Below are 23386 nucleotides of genomic sequence, written 5' to 3' on the forward strand. Positions count from 1 at the left end.
AGACGGACAAAAGTGTTTGATAATCGAGACAAAAAGAGAGATGCTGGAATAGACAGAACAGCGATGCTGAGAACAGCATTTATGTCACCAGAGGCATGAGTCCGTCTTCAGCACGTTGCCAATGGGAGCCAGTTGAAAGCGCACATTTTTATTTTTATTGGCACCGAATCTGAAATGAAGTGGAGTTGACTATTAATTATATCTGAAGTTTACAGTAAATAAACACAGGACGTTTCTGGTGTTTATGCAAAATTCATATAAGTGTCAATTCAGTCTTTAAAATCATAAAGCCAGGACTAAGGATCTAAATTCATCATTGGCGGTTTTATTACAAGCTGTAATGTGCTGATCATGTGTTGGTCTCTCTTTCCCCTTAGAGATCAGTTCTTTATGGCATGGATCATCTCCCATACTAACACATCTCATGTTTGTTCTACTGAGTTTGTTATTTTTATGAAACCAGTTTGAGAGAGTTATATTACCATGCAGTAAGTAACAAATGATGGTTTGCAGCCATAAAGCAATACATCTGATCAGCCGTGGTTGTGCGGTTTAAACAATGATAGATCGGTCCAATAATTCGACAAGAATGCATTCCCCAAATTGTCACACAAACCACCAGCCTGAACTGTTGATACAAGGTTGGTTGGGTCCATGGAGTTACATGTTGTTTTAGTCTTTATCTGTCCAGTTTTGGCTTTCAGTGCAGCCTGAGGTTCCTTTTTGTGTGCGTGGAAGGAGTGGAGCCTGATGTGGTCTTCTGCTTTTGTAGCCCATCCACATCAAGGCTTGGCAGGTTGAAATATCATTCTGCTCAACTCGGTTGTAAAGAGTATTTATTTGAGATACCATAGCCTTTCTGTCAGCTCTGACCGTTCTTATCTTGAACTCTTATCAGATTTCTCTCCTCTGAACAATCACAATGAAACAGTAAAATGTAAAAATAAAATGTTCTAGCTCACTTAACACACCCTACTGCGGTGCAGAGGGCCATGACTACTTGATTTAGTGTCTGTATTATCATTTCTTTACCTTATGTTTGCATACTGTAGCACAAGCGTTTTAGGTTTAATATGATTTTTGATAGTAAGGAGATTGTAAAGATTTGATTAAATTATTTGATCATCAACATGTTAGTGTATTAATTCTACAGAGATTTAAACAACCCCCAAAAAAAACCCCAAGGTCATTTGAGCAATGCAGTATTCACAGCATCGTCTCATTTCCGTCTCTCTTCCACTTGAACTCTCTCTCCATTTTGGACGTGTTCACACTGGACACTCCGAGCTGATGGTTTAACATATGTTTCCATGGCATCTGTGTATTTACATTATGAAGGTACAATTTTAAAATGGCTTGTTTTATACTGCTGAGTGGCGTCTCAGGAAACATTCATCCAAGTATAATTCTTTGAAGTGTGCCTTAAGGCTCGCTCGTCAACAAGCCTGTAGGAAAAAGCAGAGTGATGTTTTGAAGTAAAAGGTCAGACAAGAATCTTGACTAATCAAGGCTAGTCATTTTGGAGAATGGAGTGTGGAGATGAGCTCGTCGTGACTCATCCTGTTTCAGACACTCTCTGGCTTAGAGGACATTAAATCAGATGAGTACAGAAAGTCATCATCAGGACAGGAAATTATAGTATAGATAACGTTAAAATCTCACTCAGTTTATTATAAACTCCTGTACTACAGTGTAAAATGTCAAATAATCTGTAAAGAACCAATTTACTATTAGCTAGAATGTAACTTGCTAGCCGGTTTATATTATGCTTCAATCAATGAAATAACATCTTGGGAGGTGAAGGAGACACCTTGTTTTATTATATATATGGCAAAATAATATGTAAGTATATCAACAAAGTACAATTACGCGAACATTTTACACTCCCGGTTAACTTTTTTTTTTTTTTTTTTTTTTAATAAAGAAAATAGCCTCCCTGATTAATTTTTCTCTCTTTTCCAGGAATACACAATTGATGTGTTCTTTCGACAGAGCTGGAGAGATGAGAGGCTGAAGTTTGATGGACCCATGCAGGTTCTTCCACTCAACAACCTTCTGGCCAGTAAGATCTGGACTCCAGATACATTCTTCCACAACGGTAAAAAGTCGGTTGCTCACAACATGACTACTCCTAATAAACTCCTGCGTCTGGTGGACAACGGGACTCTGCTGTACACTATGAGGTGTGTCCTTGTAGCCTGCACACGTCGGTTATTACACTATAAAGACCACAACGCTGTGTCAGGGCTGATGCTATGGGAACGCTTCTGTGAGAAAGTTGTGTCTGAAGCTCTGTGCGCACACACGCCAATTTAATGGCTCAGGAAGGACACGTGAAGAAGTGATTATGCACCAGTGAGTCCATATAAGGGCATCTACGTCACATTACTCCAGCTTTTTTGTCTTCAGGAAGCGCTCTGTGTATGAGTGTGTCAATTGTCTGTCATGTGTGTCTAGTGCAGGGAAAGTCTGTAAATACAGACACATACAGTATATATACACATATATATATTTCAGGGAAAAGCTTGACAGGGAGAACTACGTTGCGATCCGCACATTTTAAGAGATGCGTGCATCCGTGCCCCCGCTATATCACGGGGGACGACATGCACTCTCTTTGCGTTGTTTGTTTGGGAGAGGAGCATGCCCGGTCCGGCTGTGTGCATTGTGAGGGATTCCCTCTGTGCACTCTCCGGTCCCGCTTGGCTATATTTTCAGCTTTGGCTACGCCTTCGGTTTGAGTCCGATCATGGGGTTCACAGGTTGACTTAGCAGAAGTGGAGCAATAGACGGGTATTTCCCTTTGTCTTGCCCTCTCCCCTGACTCCGTTCGGGCGGTTTCAGTTTCGTCCTGCAGGTCTACTGTCCCCCACCCCATGAATCAGTGGAACAGGAGAGGCTGCATTTTCTTTGCCCAGTAAGGGCCTTGAAGACTTATTTCCATCGCTGGAGCTTGTGGCATAACTTCTCCTCCCCTTTTGTCTGTTTTGGGAGCCGGAACAGGGGTAATCTGAGGCCATTACTCAGGCCTGTGAGGCGCGTGGTCTTGCATGAGGCGCGTGGTCTTGCATGAGGCGCGCGGTCTTGCCTCGCCTCTTGGCATCAGTGCTCACTCTACTAGGTGTATCACCTCGTCCAGAGCCTTTGCCAGTGGTGTCCCCCTAGAATATATTTGTGCTGCGGTGTGTTGGACGGTCTCCGCACACCTTTATCAGGTTCTATAACCTGGACTTGTACCCCACTCCAGGGTCCCAGGTCCTGCAGGGCCATTGATGTTTTGCTCGTGCTCTCTCACAGTCATCGACCGGTGCGTGCCGGCGTGAGTATCGGCGTTCCCATAGCGTCAGCCCTGACGCAGTGTGTAGTTCCCTCAAAAGGTACGTATGTAACCCGTTTCCCTGAGGAGATGCTGGGTCACTGGCTATGCCCCGGGTGTCCTCTCGCGCTTCCTTCAGACAAATAGAAGCTGGAGTAATGTGACGTAGATGCCCTTATATGGACTTACTATGGAATCACTTCGTCACGTGTCCTTCCCGAGCCATTAGATTGGCGTGTGTGCACACAGAGCTTCACAAACAACTTGCTCACACACGCATTTCCATAGCATCTCATTCCCTTCTTAGGGAGCCGGGTGGCATGCGTAACCTGGTGTAGATTTATTTAGGTATTCATTGATTTATTGTTTTAGCAGCAATGCATAACGGTCTGGAAAACCTGTTAGATATTGATGTTCTGAAATGTTTAACACAGAGCCAAAAGATATGAAATATATTTGACTCAAAGTTTTTTTTTCCAAATGTACATAAAGTACACAGGTTAGTGTGTGAATAGTGATCCACAACACAACCGTCCATTAGAAACTACACACAGGAGCCCAAACTCATGATCCTTAAACCTGAAACGGTGGAAGAGTCAAATTTTTCTGTCTTGGGTTTGGAGGATTAAATTGTTCACCAAACAATTGTTCAATTGTTTTTTTTTTTAAATACTTCATTTTTAAAATGCATTTTAACAGCAGTGGTTAAGTAGATATTAGAAAGAGTCGGACGCTGGAAGTCTCCAGTCCAGACGTAGCAATGTCAAATGAAAAGTGCTTAAAGAATGAATTTAAAAAATTGAATTGTGACTGGAACGGCCAGCAGCCGTCCAGTGCGATGTGCCCATCTGCTTTAAAAAGAGCAGGGCAATTCAAGTCTATTGACTTTTATAGCGCACCCGAGGGGCTTTCTCTACACACAGTGCGAAAGGACAGTCCGAGTCAGTGGGAGCTATTCATCTTTCCTCAAATTTGATTTTTGTCCTGAAATTTAGAAATGACCTTCAACCAGATTATAAGGAAACTACATTAACAGTCAAAAGTTATAGAATGCTCTAGATTTTACCGCTGTGTGTTGTATTGTGTACAACCTTATTGTACAGTTTTACACATATAAGTATATATTTATACCTATAAGGCGTCCTATTGTTAACTTTTGTTTAATTGTTACTTAGTTGAGGGTCACGGTGTCTTAGTGGTTAGCACGTTCGCCTCACACCTCCAGGGTTGGGGGTTCGATTCCCGCCTCCACCTTGTGTGTGTGGAGTTTGCATGTTCTCCCCGTGCCTCGGGGGTTTCCTCCGGGTACTCCGGTTTCCTCCCCCCGGTCCAAAGACATGCATGGTAGGTTGATTGGCATCTCTGGAAAATTGTCTGTAGTGTGTGATTGTGTGAGTGAATGAGAGTGTGTGTGTGTGTGAGTTGGGTTGGCACTCCGTCCAGGGTGTATCCTGCCTTGATGCCCGCTGACACCTGAGATAGGCACAGGCTCCCCGTGACCCGAGGTAGTTCGGATAAGCGGTAGAAAATGAATGAATGAATGAATGAATGAATGTTACTTAGTTCGTTTGTGTCTTTTTGTTTAGAGCACATTTTCTCTTAGATGCCTATTTTATAGCCTCTGCATTATTGGGTCAATAAAAAAAATTTTTTAGATTTCTAAAATTTTCCAATTAAAAAAATAAAACATTTTGCCTGCAAAAACAGAAGAGTGTGAAAATCATTCAGATGACCATAAGTAAGATTTTAAAAAGTAACAGGTTCTTAATAAAATCGCACAAAGTGTAAGCAGGGGCTACTGAAACGTTCAGAAAGCAGAAGACAGAATTGTCAGGTTAGGTATGAATTTATTAGACAATACTGTCGTATACATCGTGGTTGTTGTAGGAAATCTTTTTGGCATCATCTTCAGTATAAGTGAACGGAGAAACGCGATGTTAAGTGAACTGAAAAATCTAAAGTCCAATATATTTGCATTGATTATTAAAGCAATTAAAATGAATTTGTGTAATACTTATTTGTGTAAATAATTTAATAAGCCAGCAGGGATTCATAGCAGTCCTTCTCCCAGCTAATGCCCAGCCTGCTCCAGATTCTGTTCACATATCGATCGGAGGATACCGAATTGTTTCTTATTGTATTAGTTTCAGTATATCATCAAATATCATATCAGGAGTAAGTTTTACATCCCTAATGCAGTAAGCTATAATGCGTTAATCTACAATTTAACGCACTGTAATTTGTCACTTTTAAGTCTAATGAGTTTTTTTTGCTGTTGTATTTTTCTTTATTAAAATGCTAATATTAGATGGAAGCTAATTTATCCACTATTCCCCTGTTGTCCATTCATCCTCCTTCAGCATTACCTAATATTATATAACACTCCATCAATATATATAATGATATACATGGGCTTTACTGCTAATGAAGGGAGAGTGTAGTCCATCTATAAAATCACGTTTGGGAAGACACGCGAATTTGTCGTCTTGTAAGTGTGATAAAACATTTCCCTTTAGCCTCGAGTCGATGTTCCTCTGATCCTCCTTAGGCTTAACATTAGAATTAGTGAAGTTGTGAGCTAGCGCACATCAGAGCAGAGGGACGTTGATGTTCGATGACAGTTATGTGTAGAGACAGGATTGTATTGTTGATGCCTGTGACGTACGTACAACCTCCTTTCATTTTGTGTGGAGGAGTTTTAAACTGTCTTCTTGATTTACTGTCATATTAAAATGAGACAGATAGAGTGGGTGGGTTGAATGTAACACTCCGTGGTACGACGAATGATCCAATGTACTGGCTGTAATTCTTCCTAAGATATAGATTTTGTCCGGACTCTTAAACAAAGCCTCGGCTCTAAACTTTAGTTTAAACCTTTTACCGAGTCGTTTGATCAACCGTATTTATTGTTAATATTAAAAATCACTCTGTAAATCAGTTATGCTTAATATAAACAATTTATAAACCTGACACAGTGACACATCGAATAGCATTATGTCACTGCAGTAAAGAACAATAACAAGATCAATAATGTTATTAGCGCTTATCGCAGGGGATGCAAGTTCATGTAGGGTCACTTGATTTACAAACGGGGTCACAAAGGACACATGAAGTATTTTTTTTAATTTGTAAAGTTATTAGAAATATTGATGGATTTTGCGTGCTAATATTTTAAAATGTTACATGGCCTCAGTAAAGCCGTGTTTAAATACGTTACTGTACATGCTAAAATTCTTTGTTCGTCTTTTTGCACAAGTGCGGTTCTTTGTGCAGGTTCGATTTGAGATGGTGATCATGAAAGATTCTCCGAGATCCAGAGCTCGTCAGTCAGAGGGGTTATAGGCAGCCAAATAATCTCCTACTAATTGGATCGAAAACTCAGTCACATTGAAAATCCCTCATGTTAACACCTGTAATCGTTAATATCCTGCTGCATTTTATATCAACATTCACATTGATGAAGTTTTAAAACCTCAGCCTTTGCTTCATGCTTCCAGTGACGAACCGAATCCAGCAAATGTCACTTCCCATAATTATTAGCTTGTCTCCATAGCAACTCAAATGTTAACCTATACCTATTTACAATCCCCCACACACCTGATTCTCATTAACATCGCACATCCACCTCCGGTGGTTTAACACACAGACCTGGCCAAATGTTACCAACAATTCAGTAAGAAAACTCAACTCTTTGTAGAACTTGTTAACTTCTTGCTCTCGGATCATAATGAGAGTCTAAATGAGCGCTTCATTAAAAGCAGGAGCACTTAGAGGGTAAGCCCCTTAAGCTTATGTAATAAAAATCCCATAGACAGTGTTAAGTGTTAACTGTAAAACATAAATGTGTGCTGTGCTACAAGTGCCTAATGAGTGCCATAAAGATTTTGGCCTTTGGTTCAGACCTTAATTGTAATTATTTTTAGTAAATGCTTTCTCCTGGTCTCGGTCACAGGAATAATGCACCCTGGAAGGTGTACCATCATGTCATTCTCAGCACACTTAAAGGCCATGTTTGGTTTCAGCAAAAGTCTTTTTTATTATTTGTTTTAATGATTTCAGTTGGTGGCTACGAAAAAGTAATTATCTGTCACTGCAAAGGGGGAAAATAACATTTATTCACACATTTTAAGATTTTGCCATCAAATCAGCTGCGAACATTCAATACATAATTATAAAAAAAAAGATATCTTAGGGGCTTTTTACACCTGGTCACTTCATGTGTTTTCTGTGATCCGATCGCTACCCGATGGTAAAAAGACCAGGTCTAAATGCCCTCTGAAACGTTTTGGAGACTGATATAAATCCGACGGTACAAACCCCTTCAGGAGGTGGTCTGGGACGTGTTTCAGATGAAACTGGACAGGTGTAAATGAATGTGGTTGTTCAAGCCACATACGTCAGCGCTAAACTCCTCCCAAACAGAAGTACGTCACTCAGGTGATCTTTCACCCAGGCGTCTCGTCGGGTCTTAAAACGCGCTGCTGCTGCCAGCGAAAATGCAGCAAACAGTAAACACTGTTTTTTGTAACATAAACGTCGTAACCAATTTTTTCGTCTTCTTTTTGATCGAGTTCTGAAAAATACACTAAATGTGTTCCATTTCAATTACCCCGGAAATGAGGTAAAATATATTAGCATTTTGGGCTAATTAGCATTTTGGGCTGATCTTTTGGGAAAGATCGGATCGATATCCGATTCGCCGAGACGCGTTTATGTGGCCTAATGTAAATGGAACAGTTTTAACAAATCAGATAGATATCGGATCAGAGAAAACACGTGAAGTGACCAGGTGTAAAAAGGCCCTTAGAAAAGTGAGGCATAACTCAGTTTGTCATGATAATGATATATCAACATATTGCACAACCCTAGGAACAAGATATTTACGCATTAGATTCTGACATTAGTAGACTGTCCACTTTTGCAGGTGTGTATGAAGGATAACAGTAAGGACCTTGAAATAAATCTGCCAGATTACAGCTTGAAATCGTAATAAACACTAACTATGTGTGAAACGTTTGAGGAAGATGACATGCACAGTCATGACTCACTCATCCTCTTTGTTCATTACATACATTAGCTTTTTTGTTTAGAAATTGTGAATTTTATATTCAGTACATGATACAAGATACCAAGGTTAGGACAAATTTATTCCTTTTTACTGCAAGCTTCTGCTTTAGAGACAGTGTCACTGAAGAAGAGACAGGAGTCAGAGCTAGAGGTGGCCGAGCTGAAGATGTTGAGGTTCTCTTTGGGAGTGACGAGATTGGACAGGATTAGGAACAAGTACATCAGAGGGACAGGTCATGTTGGACGTTTGGGGGACAAAGTTAGGGAGGACAGATTAAGGTGGTTTGGACATGTTCAGAGGAGGGAGAGTGAGTATATTGGTAGGAGAATGTTGGACATGGAGGCAAAGAGGAAGGCCAAAGAGGAGGTATATGGATGTAATTAATGAGGATATGAAGCTAGTGGGTGCAAGTGTTGATAATGCAGAAGATAGGGATAGGTGGAGAGAGATGATTCGCTGTGGCGACCCCTGAAGGGAAAAGCCGAAAGAAGACTGCAAGCTTCTGTTTTGGTTTTTGGTCATGTGGTACAGTGTCATGTGGTACAATGTCACTGGCCAAATAAGGAGAAATGGTGCTGTTTTATGCAGCAGAAGAAGAATGACACAAAATCAATGCTATTCTTGATTTGCTTTGAGAAACAAATCTCAGTCATAAGTTTAATGTAATATTAAAGGACAATCTTTATGACCTTTGGGTTAGCCAAAGGAACCACACTCTAGGCAGCTAAATGATGATCCTCGATTACGAATTAAAGAGAAGTTTGTGTACTTGGTTCTGGTAACCGGGACTCAGTCAGAGACACACCCATCTCAGCCCAGTCGACGTGCTCGACCTCCTTTCCTTTTGTTCTTTTTTTTTTTTCAGTACAGAATGCCATCAGCCATGTTTATCATTCTAGCGAAGGTGAAAAGGAGCATGTCATCAGAAAGACAATTGAGCCACAGCCAGGTACCCTAAGCCTATTTCTCTGCATTAAAGCATGTCACAAAAGACATTAACACTACAGCATTCCTAAACAGAGCTGACAGACACTGAAGAAATCCTTATTACTGTGATAATTTGTCATGACCGTCTCAGTCTAGACTCAGTTTCTGCAAATGACCATTTAACAATTGAGATGGGTCTGTCTGCCTCGTGAGGGTGAAGCGACGGACACCATAGTCATATGGATATTGTTTATTGTTGAGCTTATGGCAGAGAACAAAGGATGCTAGGATGTTATTCAGAGATGATCAAATGGCAGCCGTATCCCATGCTTAGAAACACTGCCGCAAATTAAACTCATTGAGTGAATGCATTCGATTTAGATACATATCTGTATACACTATATGGTGAAAATCCCTGGAGAGAAAAACCCCAAACTGTTACCACAGTTTAAAGTGGACAATTGTAAACAATGTCACTTTGTGCTGTAGCTTTAAAATTTAACTAAGATTCTCAAACCCTGTTCCATCATGACAATGTGCACAAAGCAGCTCCATGATGAAGACACGGTGTGGAGGTGAGAAGGTCGGAGAAAGTAGAAGAACATCGAGTGTCCTGAAGTGTCCACAGAGCCCTGAATCTGACTCAACATCACTGAACACCTTTGGGATGAACTGGAACTGGAGTCTCCTCAACATCCCGACATCAGAGTCTGATCTCACTGATGATCTTGTAGCTGAATGAACACAAACACACACAGATACTGTACACTCTAACATCTAGTGTTAAGACTTCACACAAGAGAACAGTGGAGCTGATTAGAACAGGAAATCTGAATAAATCTGGAAGAAGATATGTAACAAGACCATGTGTGTTATGGTCAGCGGTGCACAATTCTTTGGCTATATAGTGTGAAGCTGTTCTACAGATGAGTATATTTATAGAGTGTACATCATACAGTATACTAGGAGTTTATAGGTTTCAGTTTTGGTGCACTTGATCTTATTCTGTTCATGGAATCTTAAATCAGAGACATGAGAGATTCACGGCTGTTTTACCCCTAAGCATCACTCCAGCTTCCCTGATTATGAAGCACAGTCATGCATAGTGAATGAGAATTAAATACACGAGACATTGTTACCCATCGTTATTTCTCCTCTGTGGACTTCTTAGGCCTCAATTTACATTAACGCACTTTAACATGTCACTAATCCTGAAAATAACAATGCTCTAAAATCAGAGAAAATAAATCCATATGTTCTACTTCTCGAGGGAAACGATACCGCCTCAGCTAAATGAAATTGTCTGCAGAACCATCTTAACACGGCTTTGGGATTTTCCTTACCAAGTAGCGCTAAATGTGCAACCGTAAGCACTTCTGCTAATTTGAGACGAGGAAGCATGAGGAAAAAAAATCAATATGCCAAGACACTAAAGAAAACAACTACGAAAATAGTGAGTTTTTTAAGTAAAAGAGACAGCGTCCTCCCGCTGTTTAGATATAGACCTCCCACATTGGATCGACTACCAGTTAAGATTTGTGCCTTCAGTGGATGTGCTTGGCCAGTCAGTAGTTAAAGAACTGCTGTAATTAATTTACAAGGAAATGTTGTATGAATTATTTACATCTTAACGCTATCACAACAAGGGTTCGTTTTTTAAAAAAGGAATCACGTGATCAAAAACGGTACAGAAATCGAACGATTGATTTTTTTATTCGCTTCCAATACGTTTTTTTTGTTTAATCCAATCGCGTTGAACTCTCTGCTTTTTCTCTCTTTGGTTCGATTCAACTCTGAATTGATGGAATTCTGGAAGTGAATTAAACTTGACATCGTTGGCAGTTTTCTTTAGATGTGAGCAGTTGAACTGAACCAAAGAACAGACCTGCAGCATTGTGGAAATTTGACACGTAAGATTTTTAAACAAATAAAATATTATGTAGGAATTTCATACACTGGTGTATGAAATAGAACCAACATTTAACCAACATAACCAACATTTTATCATTTAAATTTAGAATGAAAAAAAAACTAGTTACCGACTAAAGTAGCTTCTAACTCAGTGGTCTTCACTATTTTTTTCATGTGAGCCACACTGATAGGACAAAGTCAATATTAGAGCCACTTTCACCGTAAAGTATGCCAAGTTATTCAGTCTTAAATAGCTTATCTGCTTAAATACAATGTACAATATTGCAATACAATAATTACTCGAGTTGCGGATGACGCATGCTCCCCATCAGTTACCTCTTTTGTCACGGTCACATTGCTTTGTTGCTGTTCATTTTGTGCGCAGGATTGTTTGATAAGAAATCGATCCATTTTTTAGTCCGTGTGTGTTCAGTAAACACAAGTTGTTAACTAGCATGAAACACAAACTAGCTTCTGGCAGGCCGCCAAAAACTGGCTATCGCGCAGAACACAGTGAGTCAGTGACGAGTCAAATGATATATATAAATATATATTATTATTTGTAATAGAGCACATTCGTTTTTCTATGCTTCCCTGATTGTTTTTAATGTTATTTAAATGAAAAATAAATTTTAACCACATGATCCTATCATCGTATTATTTACTGCCATGCGAGCCGCATATTAAAGCTTGGCGAGCCGCAGGAGGCTCGCGAGCCGCACAATGAGTAAAACTGTTCTAACTCAACATGCAAACAAAAAAGAGCATTAGCTCAATGAACACTTACCGTAGTTTTGCATAGTTTCATCTGAATTTAATTCGATTGGGCAAGAAAAATATCTCATGATTTATTTTGAGAGTATTTTGAAGGTCGAAAAGAAATGAAGTGAAAGAAGTGAAAAATATGGTTTGCTTATGTACAAGTATTTCAAAATACAAGTTGAATTTCAGTCAAATTTGAGAATTTTTTCTTTCTTTTTACACAATTTCTCTCACTTCACAACTTATTTCATCAGGTGTATCAGGTGCAGAGAGAGCGCCGGGAGAAAACAGCCCATAAATGTAGAACATTTCACAGTGGGCCAAAGTGTTTATGAGTTTTCTTTGTTCGTTTTCACTGAGTTCAGGACTCATGTAACAGTCATGCACTCTAGGGTTCTGTTAAACCTATTTCCTCTATAAATATAAGCCTCACTTTCTGCTCATATTTACCTGGATGGATATGTTTAATCCCACAGAAGAGTGTTTACCTGATTGTTGGGAAGTTGCCGGTATTACGTGTCTCAGAGGAAGCGTGTGTTATAATGTACTCTGTTGTACTCTGAATAGTTCCATGTAGAAAGAAATCTGCAGTTTTTCTAAAGTTCAGATTTAAGCATCTTCGATTGCTTCAGCTTAAAAAAAACACAGAAGACTGGAGCAAGATCGTATTAGAATAGTCTCTAGTCTCTGAATTTGATAATAGTTAATTCATTATTAATTAATTATTCCATAATCATTAATTATTCCAGTGTGATTAGTGATAGAGTCATAAGACATAAGACTGTTTTGTTCGTCTTTGCACATAAGAAAGATAAGAACATTGTGATAATCTTATGCTTTTAATGTGCTAGTAAAATAGGGCTGAAATCAATAGAATTATGTTAAAGATATCATCGGAATATGAGGTTAAAACGCTTTTTATATTTCCTGTTGACTGCTGTGCGCTGACATATTGTTGTGACATCCGGAGTGTTAATGCCAGAGACCTCGTGCAAGGTGGATGTTGCTCGAGTTACCAAATGTCTGTTCCATTTCTCTTTTCCATGTCAGAGGTAAGATATTTTACGACTTAAAAATACAGTTGATTAGAGAGAGACAGCTAGAGAGTGGATCCAAAATTGTCACACGACCAAGTAAGAAGTTAGCAGATGCACGGATTTTGCAAACACGCTTCAGGGGTCATACATTAAAAATGCAGGTTAACTGCATAAACGTGGTAAACGTGGTACCTTTGCAGACATCGTCACTACACACCGGTTACACACATGTTCCTCCGCACCTCCCTGTTGGGTGAGATGTGATTTATTGATGGCTTGTTCAGTCCCACAGAAAGGTGCAGAGCCTGGATGAAGCGAGCAGCTCTTGTCTGAGAAAGCAACACAGGAAAATTAATGAGGAGTTGTGACTCGCCACTGAATCACAGCAGAACTCATATGTCAAGCTGCTTCCTTTCTAGAAGATAGTAACATGCGGCAGAGCAAAGCAAATAAACATGGAGCTCAAGATTCCCTTCAGTTTATTAAATTTAATGGCACATCTGGAGTGTCTGGACAGGCTTGCTGCTCTGTAATCACATTCCTCACTGTATCTCTGTTGATGTTAAGGGCAAAGGTGATGCAGAATTGACCTGCAGTTCATTTATTGACGTTTTTGATGTGTTTGTTGGAAAATAAAAATGTTTGACCTTTTTGACTCTAATATACCAGCTCTAGAGGTGGGATATTTATTAGTGCTCCTTAATAATTGTCCTCGAGTGGCTCCACATACTGTACCCTACCTTCCCAAAGGTAGAAGTGTATGACATCCAGTACACAGCGCTTTGTATGACTTGCCAGAAGAAGTTGGCCACAGGGACTCTTTGGCTGTGTTCAGTTACCCTGACCTCTCAGTGGCATTCATATCCTGTTCGGGCAGCCAGCCGTGGCAGTTTGTTAGCCTGGGATTAGCTGGCAGTGGGGAGCACAGAGAGCAACCTGGCTCTCTTTTCCTCAGCCTAGCCTCCTGAGCTGGCCCTGACCCAGCACTCAATAACAGTCTGCTCAGGTTAGGATTTAATTGCATGTTCAGAGCTATAACTTTAAAGCCTATTGGCAAAGTGCGGTTGCAGAGCCAATACTAACCCATGTATAATCTTCTGCACTGGGAAAAAGTCCCAGGAGCACACAAAATGGACGAGGTTATGTTCAGCAGTTTCAGAAGCATCAAGGTAGCTATTCATTACCACTGTTAAGTCCTCCCACATTCACACGTGTCCTCAACAGTTTCCACCGAAGCTTGTAATAATATTCGGTTATCCCTGCGTATAAGACTTTGAGTTTGAGTGCAGTGGATTCGGTGTAATCCTCTCAGTGGATATGCCGGCAGTCATCAGATATGACCAGTTCAGCAGTCGTTATCATAAGCGATAATGCTGCCTCTTTAAACATCCATTTAATGATCGTTCTCTCCGGGGCTTTTTGTACAGTTATATACTATCGACTTCTTTATAGACTAGAGCTGCATCATCAAAGTAGTTATTTAACATCTACTACAATATTGCAGTAACTAAGCACTCTCCTACAGGACAGATGTTTTCTATAGACTGAGTATGTGTTTGAGTAGACAAAGGTTCATTAGCCAACATTTGAGGCAAGTTACTTCTGCAGTCTTGCCTTTGCTGTATCTAATGAGCACCAAGTGTTTGGTGTAAATTACATCAGCACACTCAGCCAGGTGTTTCTTAATCCCTGTTAGAACATTTAGTGATTGATATATTCTAAATATGTCTATGGCTGACTCTGGCCCTGGCCTGACTGTATGATACCATTTGTTTAAGATCTCATCTAGGACCATGATATCCTGCGATTTGGCTTGGACGTTCTTTCGGTTCTTTTCTGATAAAAATGTGCCAATCCCAGATACTTCGTAATGAACTTGTCAATGCGTAAACCACCACGTTTCTCCTGACGTCTTTTGTTTCTCAACAGATAACAGTGAACACTACACATTTCTTTTGTAAAAATGCTTAAGTATTACTCTACATCAAATCGTTAAAATTCTCTGAATATAAATAGACCGTTATATAACGTTTTCACTTCATTTCCGAATGTTCTGAAATTCTGAACTGTAGTCATAATGATGGCTCCCTTGCCAAGAATTTCCATTAGTTCATCAGAATGTTTTCACGTAAATGTCAGTACTGTATTTTTAATGATTATTAAAAGAAAAGTCCATTGAGTCATTTTTTTCAGTAATGTATTCCATAACAAGCCACTCAGAACCTGTTTAGCTTCAGGTACGGTGGAGTGACGTAAGCATAACCTTTCTCCCTGTGAGAAGATTTTTTTTTAATAGACCCCTATTGTAAAAAAAAACATTCCCGCTATGCTAGTAGACTAAAAATAATAGTCTTACGCAAGGTTTCTAAGCAACAGGCTTCTGACGCAGATTAATACAATGCAACTGACCCTGAACGCATCTGCCCCTGTACCCAGTCCTTTTCTCTTACATGCTTATGCCAATCTTTTCCTGCATCTTTACTTAACCATAATTACAGAGACAGGTTATTGCTGATTGTCACACTGTGTGAAATCTGCACAGGGTGATTATATAAAGACTTCACTCAGCCTGGCCTTGGGGCAGGACTCTCTGTATCTAGTCCACTTCTGGGGTTCCACAGTGCTAAATAAAGTCCCTTGTTTTTTGACACTGATCCCGATGGGACATGATGTAATGAATGACTTGGACATTCATCAAAACATGTCTAGTGCAGTGTTAATAACTCGCCAAGCAGTGGCTGTCTCACTGACTACAAGGCTTGTGACATATTGATTTTTCCATGCTTGTGATTTACTATTTTAAAAAAGGATGATAAACGATTTGATTGTCTAGAATAAATGACCTCAAAACAAAAATACAGGAAAGTGGTCGTTTTTATCATTTCAGCTTTAAGGAGAATTGGCAAGGAAGAGAAAAGCCACATACTGACCACGAAATCACTGTATCGCACAGTAAATCACTGTATCGCACAGTAAATCACTGTATCACACAGTAAATCACTGTATCACACAGTAAATCACTGTATCACACAGTAAATCACTGTATCGCACAGTAAATCACTGTATCACACAGTAAATCACTGTATCGCACAGTAAATCACTGTATCACACAGTAAATCACTGTATCACACAGTAAATCACTGTATCACACAGTAAATCACTGTATCGCACAGTAAATCACTGTATCACACAGTAAATCACTGTATCACACAGTAAATCACTGTATCGCACAGTAAATCACTGTATCACACAGTAAATCACTGTATCACACAGTAAATCACTGTATCGCACAGTAAATCACTGTATCACACAGTAAATCACTGTTTCACACAGTAAATCACTGTATCACACAGTAAATCACTGTCGGGATTTTGTGACGTGACATACAGCTAAGTTCAAGGGCATCTCAGTCGTGGTATCGAAGACCCGAGACTCGAACCCACAACCTTAGGGTTAGGAGTCAAACTCTCTAACCATTAGGCCACGACTTCCCCGACTTCGAAGTCTCTGGTTGAGATAACTAGAGCATTAACTCTATCACGTAAATAGTGGATAAAAAATTATAACTTTAAATAAATAATTATGGGGGGCACGGTGGCTTAGTGGTTAGCACGTTCGCCTCACACCTCCAGGGTTGGGGGTTCGATTCCCGCCTCCACCTTGTGTGTGTGGAGTTTGCATGTTCTCCCCGTGCCTCGGGGGTTTCCTCCGGGTACTCCGGTTTCCTCCCCCGGTCCAAAGAAATGCATGGTAGGTTGATTGGCATCTCTGGAAAATTGTCCGTAGTGTGTGATTGTGTGAGTGAATGAGAGTGTGTGTGTGTGTGTGTGTGCGCCCTGCGATGGGTTGGCACTCCGTCCAGGGTGTATCCTGCCTTGATGCCCGATGACGCCTGAGATAGGCACAGGCTCCCCGTGACCCGAGGTAGTTCGGATAAGCGGTAGAAGATGAATGAGAGAGTGAGTGAGAATAAATAATTATAAATTATAATTATAAGGCATTGACACTAAAATAACACATGAGGAATTTAGCAGTAATTAAGAGAAGTGTTCAAACAACTCAGATCTATTTCATAGTAAATATTTCTACATGGTGTTCCATCACAGTAAATGCCTGTGATGCTTTTGAAAATAAAAACGACATATTAATATGAATCTGGTTTAAGAAATTAATAAGATGAAATGAATTGAAAGAAAAACATGGGCACTAAATCCATTAATAGCATGTTATCTTCTATTCAAATTCCAAACTGTAGGATTATATCAAAAAAACATCACAAACATACTTCGGTCTACATGCGTGTCCACATTTTAACTGGCAGTGAAAAAAAATCCCATCTGAAGCTTCTAAACAGCCTACGCACCTCCGCAATGATGTCAGGAGCTCAGAAAGCGTGGCTGACACCACTCTTTTTTTTGATGGATGAACACAATGAGATGGAATGATGCGCCTTTACTTCCGCTACGCGGTCATTAAAATAATTTGAAATGGTTTATTCTACAGCACAGCTGAAGTCTCAGATCATCAAACTGTGAATTCATTTTCAATAACATCAGCTCTGATCGTTGTGCTGCCTGAAAAAAAGTGGCAGCTTTATACGAATGCACTAATAATCTCTAATACCTTATCATTTCTATAGTAACACCTCGTACACAGGGACAGCGGACTAACCGTGAACAGGATTATTAAAAAATCGCTTTTTAACAAAGATTTATGTTAGGCGATGTTCATGACATATGTTGTGTCGGGTTTTTTTACACCATGTTCCAAATTTTGGTCTGTTGAAGCCATTTGTTGTTGTCACATTTTGTTTAATAGATTTCACCAGTAAATGAACAGCTGCTTTCCTTTAAGTTTACATACAAGTCTAACAGACAGTATAAAACTTAAATATACGTTATGTTGACTATTTATTAAGGAACAAAATAAACTAATGAAATTAATTTATTATCGCCACATATACATTACATATACTGAAGAGGTTGGGGTCAGAGTGCAGGGGCAGATATGATACAGCACCCCTGGAGCAGGGAGGGTTGAGGGCCTTGCTCAAGGGCCCAGCAGTGGCAGCTTGGCTGTGCTGGGCCTTGAACCCAGATCCTCCAATCAACAACCCAGAGCCTTAACCAGTTGAGCCACCACTGCCCCCAGAACCACCAGTGCCCCAGAACCACCACTGCCCCCAGAACCACCACTGCCCCCAGAACCACCACTGCCCCATATTAGAATATCATCTTTCTCAAAAAAAGGTTGCAGGAAAAATGCCAGCGTTCACATATTAGCCAACAGAAATTGAGAGCAACATTGAACCGTGTCTCTGAGTTTCTGTGGAGAAATTCCCTCATGTTCATACAGTCTTACGTCTTTGTGTCCTGCTGAGGAAAAGAGGACGTTTTTGCTTGCTAAGAGAAACACAATTCTTTAGTATGTCCTGATGTATAAAATAATAATTGTCTCGTTCTGCCTCTTCTTCTGAAAACCCTTTATCTTTTATCCTCTACTCTTTTAGTCACTTGTCTAGAATTGAGTCATCTTATTTTCCTTTTGTTTATAAAGCATGCCTAGATGACCTCCGACTCTAAACTATGCTTTTAGAAGATGCTCCTAATAAACAGCGCTGTTCTAAATGACAGGCTGCTCGAGCACTTAGAACATTTGCTCTCTGGATAAGAACAGAAATATAAGAAGATATTTAAAAAAAAAAAACTAGTCCGTGTGCTCTTCCAGACTCTTGAAACTGGCATACATCTTTTTTTGTTCTGTGGAGATGAGTCAGAGTGAGACATCGTCCATACACCTGCACACGTTCTGACAAAGATGCAGGTCTCAAAATGAGACAAATGCTTGCTGACTCTGAGAGCAGAACAAGAGAACAAAAACCTGTTGTTTAACCTGCCGTATAACGAAGATGTCCGTTATTGGGCCCAGGAGTGACCCTCATGGTCAGTGGGAGAGGATGTAAAGAAATCTGCATAGATGACTAGATCTGGTTCAAAGTTGAGAAAGTGTCAGTAAAGTAAATATTAAATAATTAAAGTTTCAGATTCAACAAAAGCTGAGTAGGAAATCTTGACAAACAAACTCCATATGCAGTATAACACACTGATAGCATTAATTACCCGCTACACACCTACACTATATAGGCTAAAATTTGTGCACCGCTGATCATCACACACGTTTGTTGTTCTTCCCCAAACCAAAAAAGTCCAAAAACACAATGTTACTTAACGGGATGCACTTATACTTATTTCCAGTGATTTCAGAACAGCGTAACAGATATTGCGTCATCGGGTAGGCGTGGCCTATTTGATCATCTAACCCTAATCGTAACCGTAGTTTTTGGTTGTTTATTTGTTTTCAAAAACAGCTTAACTGTAAGATAATAAAGCATAATAGATATAAAATATAAAATCTACCTGTATGACTGTTTTGTCCTTCATTATCCGTCGTAGGTTTGCTCTTTTTTTTGTAAGAGGGCGTTTTTCCAAGACCGCCAGAAACCACGCCCATTTTACCCCTGGAATTTAGTGAATGGTGTTACTTAACTGGGAATAAGGGGCACAAACCCTGTTCCATCGTGACAATGACCCTGTGCACAAAGCAGCTCCATGATGTCATGGTCTAGAGGTTAATGTTGGAGAAAGTAAAGTAACTCAAGTGGCCTGCACAGAGTCCTGACTCAACCCCACTGAACACCTTTGGGATGAACTAAAATAATTCCCAGAAGAGTGGATCTTATTTTAACAGCAAAGGGGGAATAAATATTAGTTTCTTTTAAGTAATAGCTCAATAATCAACATTTCTAGCTGGTCGAAAGCAATAATAAAAAAAACATTATTGCGTGGGAAGACGGATAACGCCGGGTGAGTCGGGATGAGAATGAATTTAGTACTAATTGTCAAGAAACATGGAGTCAGCGAAGAAGAAGAAGTTTTGAAATTGTTCATTATGGAGTCAAATCCAGGACACATCAGTTAAGATTAAATTGAATTGAACTGAACAGTGAACTGATCAGCAGTAAATTGAAGTTGCCTCCAATCGATACTTGTTTTTAACTGTTTTCGTATCCTCAGATAGGTTTAGAATCTCAACCGCTGCTGAAAATTATACCGTTTTTAATAGATTAACCATCACTTACATACTGTGTCCTGTGTAGTTTACAGTTTACAGCTGTTTCTAAAGAAATTAATAAGATCGGGAGGAAACCCCCGAGGCACGGGGAGAACATGCAAACTCCACACACACAAGGTGGAGGCGGGAATCGAACCCTCAACCCTGGAGGTGTGAGGTGAACGTGCTAACCACTAAGACACCGTGACCCCCTTCACTTGAGACTATTACTGAAATTTAACATAAACTATTACGTTGCTCTGTAGACTGTTTTTTGTTTTAGTTCATCGTGTCTCTATTCTCTAGTATATAACTATAAGCTTTACACAAAAAAATCATCAATTAAATAAAAAAAAAAAATCATTTTGTTACTCCAAAGAATGGCATCCAAGCAACCCTTAACCAGTTTGTGTACTCTTTCAGCCGTAACCATAAGCAGTTTCTTTCTCTTTTTTTCTGCTTTTGATGCGAGTCAAATGATCTGTGAACTGTTATCCGTTCTCTGTCATCCGTCTGCTGAACATCAGTCTCCTGTGCCAATATGTAGCACGTTCAGTAAAGCATTTCTTAGAGCAGTGATCATTTCAGCACAGCAGCATGGCGCAGCGGGAATACTGAATCTCAGCTCCTCTCATTGATCATCCACCAAGTTCAAAACAATAATAAGTATGATGAACGATGCTGCATTGGACAAACTCCAGAATTTTTTCATACATGTCAAGGTCGTACTATCAGAGCCAAGCTTTAAGAGGTGAATTTTATGAAGAGTACATTTGGTGTAGAGGACTGTTGGAGAAAACAGACACGCTCATTCGTCGACTTGGGCTTTGCTAAGTGTGGGTGTTTCCTCCTCCCCTGTTAGCATGATGGCCTTCGGGTCAACCAAGTGTGAAGAACTTTCAGGAACCTGGTTGATGCTCATTAATTAACGTCAACAAGACAAAAGTCCACCTCAGTTCATTTGCAAGGCCCTGAACATCATAGATATTATGTCTGCATATTACCCAGGAGACATCAAGCTTTATCTCATTAGGCACTTGAAGATGCTAGAACCTTGCAGTAGAAGAGAGATGAAGAAAATAAAGGATGAAGTATCGAAGCTCTGTAGAGCGTGTAGTTTATGTACCGCAGCATGTGTTAGAAAACGAGCCTGGAATACATAAATATGAAACTGCTTTTTTTTTGTTTGTACTTTTGTGTTTATGAGAGGAGAAAAGGCTTCTGTCCTGAATTTATCTGTGTTGTAAACTGTCATTGTAACACTGTTCCTCTTGGTAGATTTACCCTGAGAAGTAAGTCGAGTCGTTATAACGCACAGAGAAGTTACCCCATGGTTATGAAGTCATTAGTACCATAAAAGTTTTTTGTGTTGCCCGTCGTATCAGGAGAATTTACACAACCGCTATGTCACATTTACCAAACTGTCAAACACTGAACCAGTGAGAAGGTTGTAGCTTTACGATGCTTTTATCACCCCAGCATGTTCAGGTCAAACCTCTAACACCGAACACGGTTTGATTTTACCCGCATTATCCAGCTTGCCAAGATTTCTGCCAGCCGGAGCAGTTTTTGCCCACTCCATAGTCCCCGGGGGCCAGTTAGATGGAGGTGTGGGATGAGCACCAGGCTTTACTCCTCAATTCAGGCAGCTGAGGCTTCTGGTCCGAAGTAACAAATGAGAGACAACTTATTACTGAAAATCTCAGAAGCTTTAGCACTGCTGTTCACCGTGACGAGTAAAACTAATAGGACTAGAGGGATATTGTGTAGCTCAGTTAAATGAGTAATAATTTAAAGGTTATTGTTTTGTATTGTGCCGTATAGAAGAACACATTGTGTAAGATTTCATTCACTCATCTTTTACTGCTTATCCGAACTACCTCGGGTCACGGGGAGCCTGTGCCTATCTCAGGCGTCATCGGGCATCAAGGCAGGATACACCCTGGACGGTGTGCCAACCCATCGCAGGGCACACACACACTCTCATTCACTCACACACTACGGACAATTTTCCAGAGATGCCAATCAACCTACCATGCATGTCTTTGGACCGGGGGAGAAAACCGGAGTACCCGGAGGAAACCCCCGAGGCACGGGGAGAACATGCAAACTCCACACACACAAGGTGGAGGTGGGAATCGAACCCCCAACCCTGGAGGTGTGAGGCGAACGTGCTAACCACTAAGACACCGTGCCCCCCGATCCAGCTGACATATGAATCTGAAATTATTTGTACAGAACATATGAATTTACACCACCTGTAAGCCCCGCCCCTTCTGTCTATCTTGCGTGCTCTCGATCGTGTTCCTCTTAGCTAACACTGGGCGTTTTTTTCAAGAAACACAGTTATTTTTATATTATGTGAAGTGTTTCACACGTGTTTTTATTGCTATTTTATTTACATTTCTGCCATTTAGCAGACAATCTTATCCAGATCGATTTACAATTTATTTCAATTTAAACAACTGAGTGTTAAGGGCCTTGCTCAAGGGCCCGGCAGCTTGGTAGATTTGGGATTTGAACTCACAACCTTCTGGTCAGTAGTCCAACACCTTAACCACTAGGCTTCCACATCCCCGTTTATATATTGTCTTTGTTCTAACGAACAGATTATTAACTGGATTCTGGAACCTGCTACACAGGACAGGAGTAAAATGGGATTTTCTCTCAGATTCTTATTGCTTGTTTCTCATCAACGTTCTTGCTACGAATCGAAAAAGGATTCCGATTACACAATTCGTCAGCGAGAAAATATCGGCACCTCCGCACGAATAACGTCTCCGTGTTTGATCCCGTATATCGAATAAACGCTATATTTGATCCATGCAGACTTTGAACAGTGTACCACTGAAAGGCAATGCACTCAGCTTTATTCCCATGTTTAAACCAACATGTAGAGTCACTACAGGTTAGACCTAAACACTTTACACATTCTGTTTCATATATATTTTAATCTATCATGTCCAGAGCTTTATATTATTCAACCCATCAGGGAAATATTGTCGTTTATTGTGAGTTTTTGGGGCATATTAACTGTGTCCAACAACAACAACAGCAATAAATACGATACGTTTAGTTTTTATACGTTTAGTCAAATCAGAAATTAGAAAGTTACTGTTACCCTCCAGTCATAAAGCAGTGATATGACTTTGATTCACCTCTGAGAATAAAGCTGTTCCACTTGCTAATTAGCAACTCAGAGGAGCTATTTATAGCTAGTTTCACCTTATCAACAACACCACAGAAGCGAAGTGT

The 23386-nt window shown here is 40.1% G+C and overlaps 1 protein-coding gene across 1 annotated transcript in view; it reads left to right on the plus strand.

Moving 5' to 3' along the window:
- Positions 1-23386, plus strand: part of LOC132859680 (gamma-aminobutyric acid receptor subunit alpha-3-like) — a 104101-nt gene that overhangs the window by 52644 nt on the left and 28071 nt on the right. The window contains exon 5 of the mRNA XM_060890519.1: positions 1963-2183. Within this exon, the coding sequence (XP_060746502.1) occupies positions 1963-2183 (221 nt within the window). The remainder of the gene's footprint in view (positions 1-1962; positions 2184-23386) is intronic.

Source organism: Tachysurus vachellii, chromosome 17 (assembly GCF_030014155.1).
Source record: "Tachysurus vachellii isolate PV-2020 chromosome 17, HZAU_Pvac_v1, whole genome shotgun sequence".
NCBI lineage: Eukaryota > Metazoa > Chordata > Actinopteri > Siluriformes > Bagridae > Tachysurus > Tachysurus vachellii.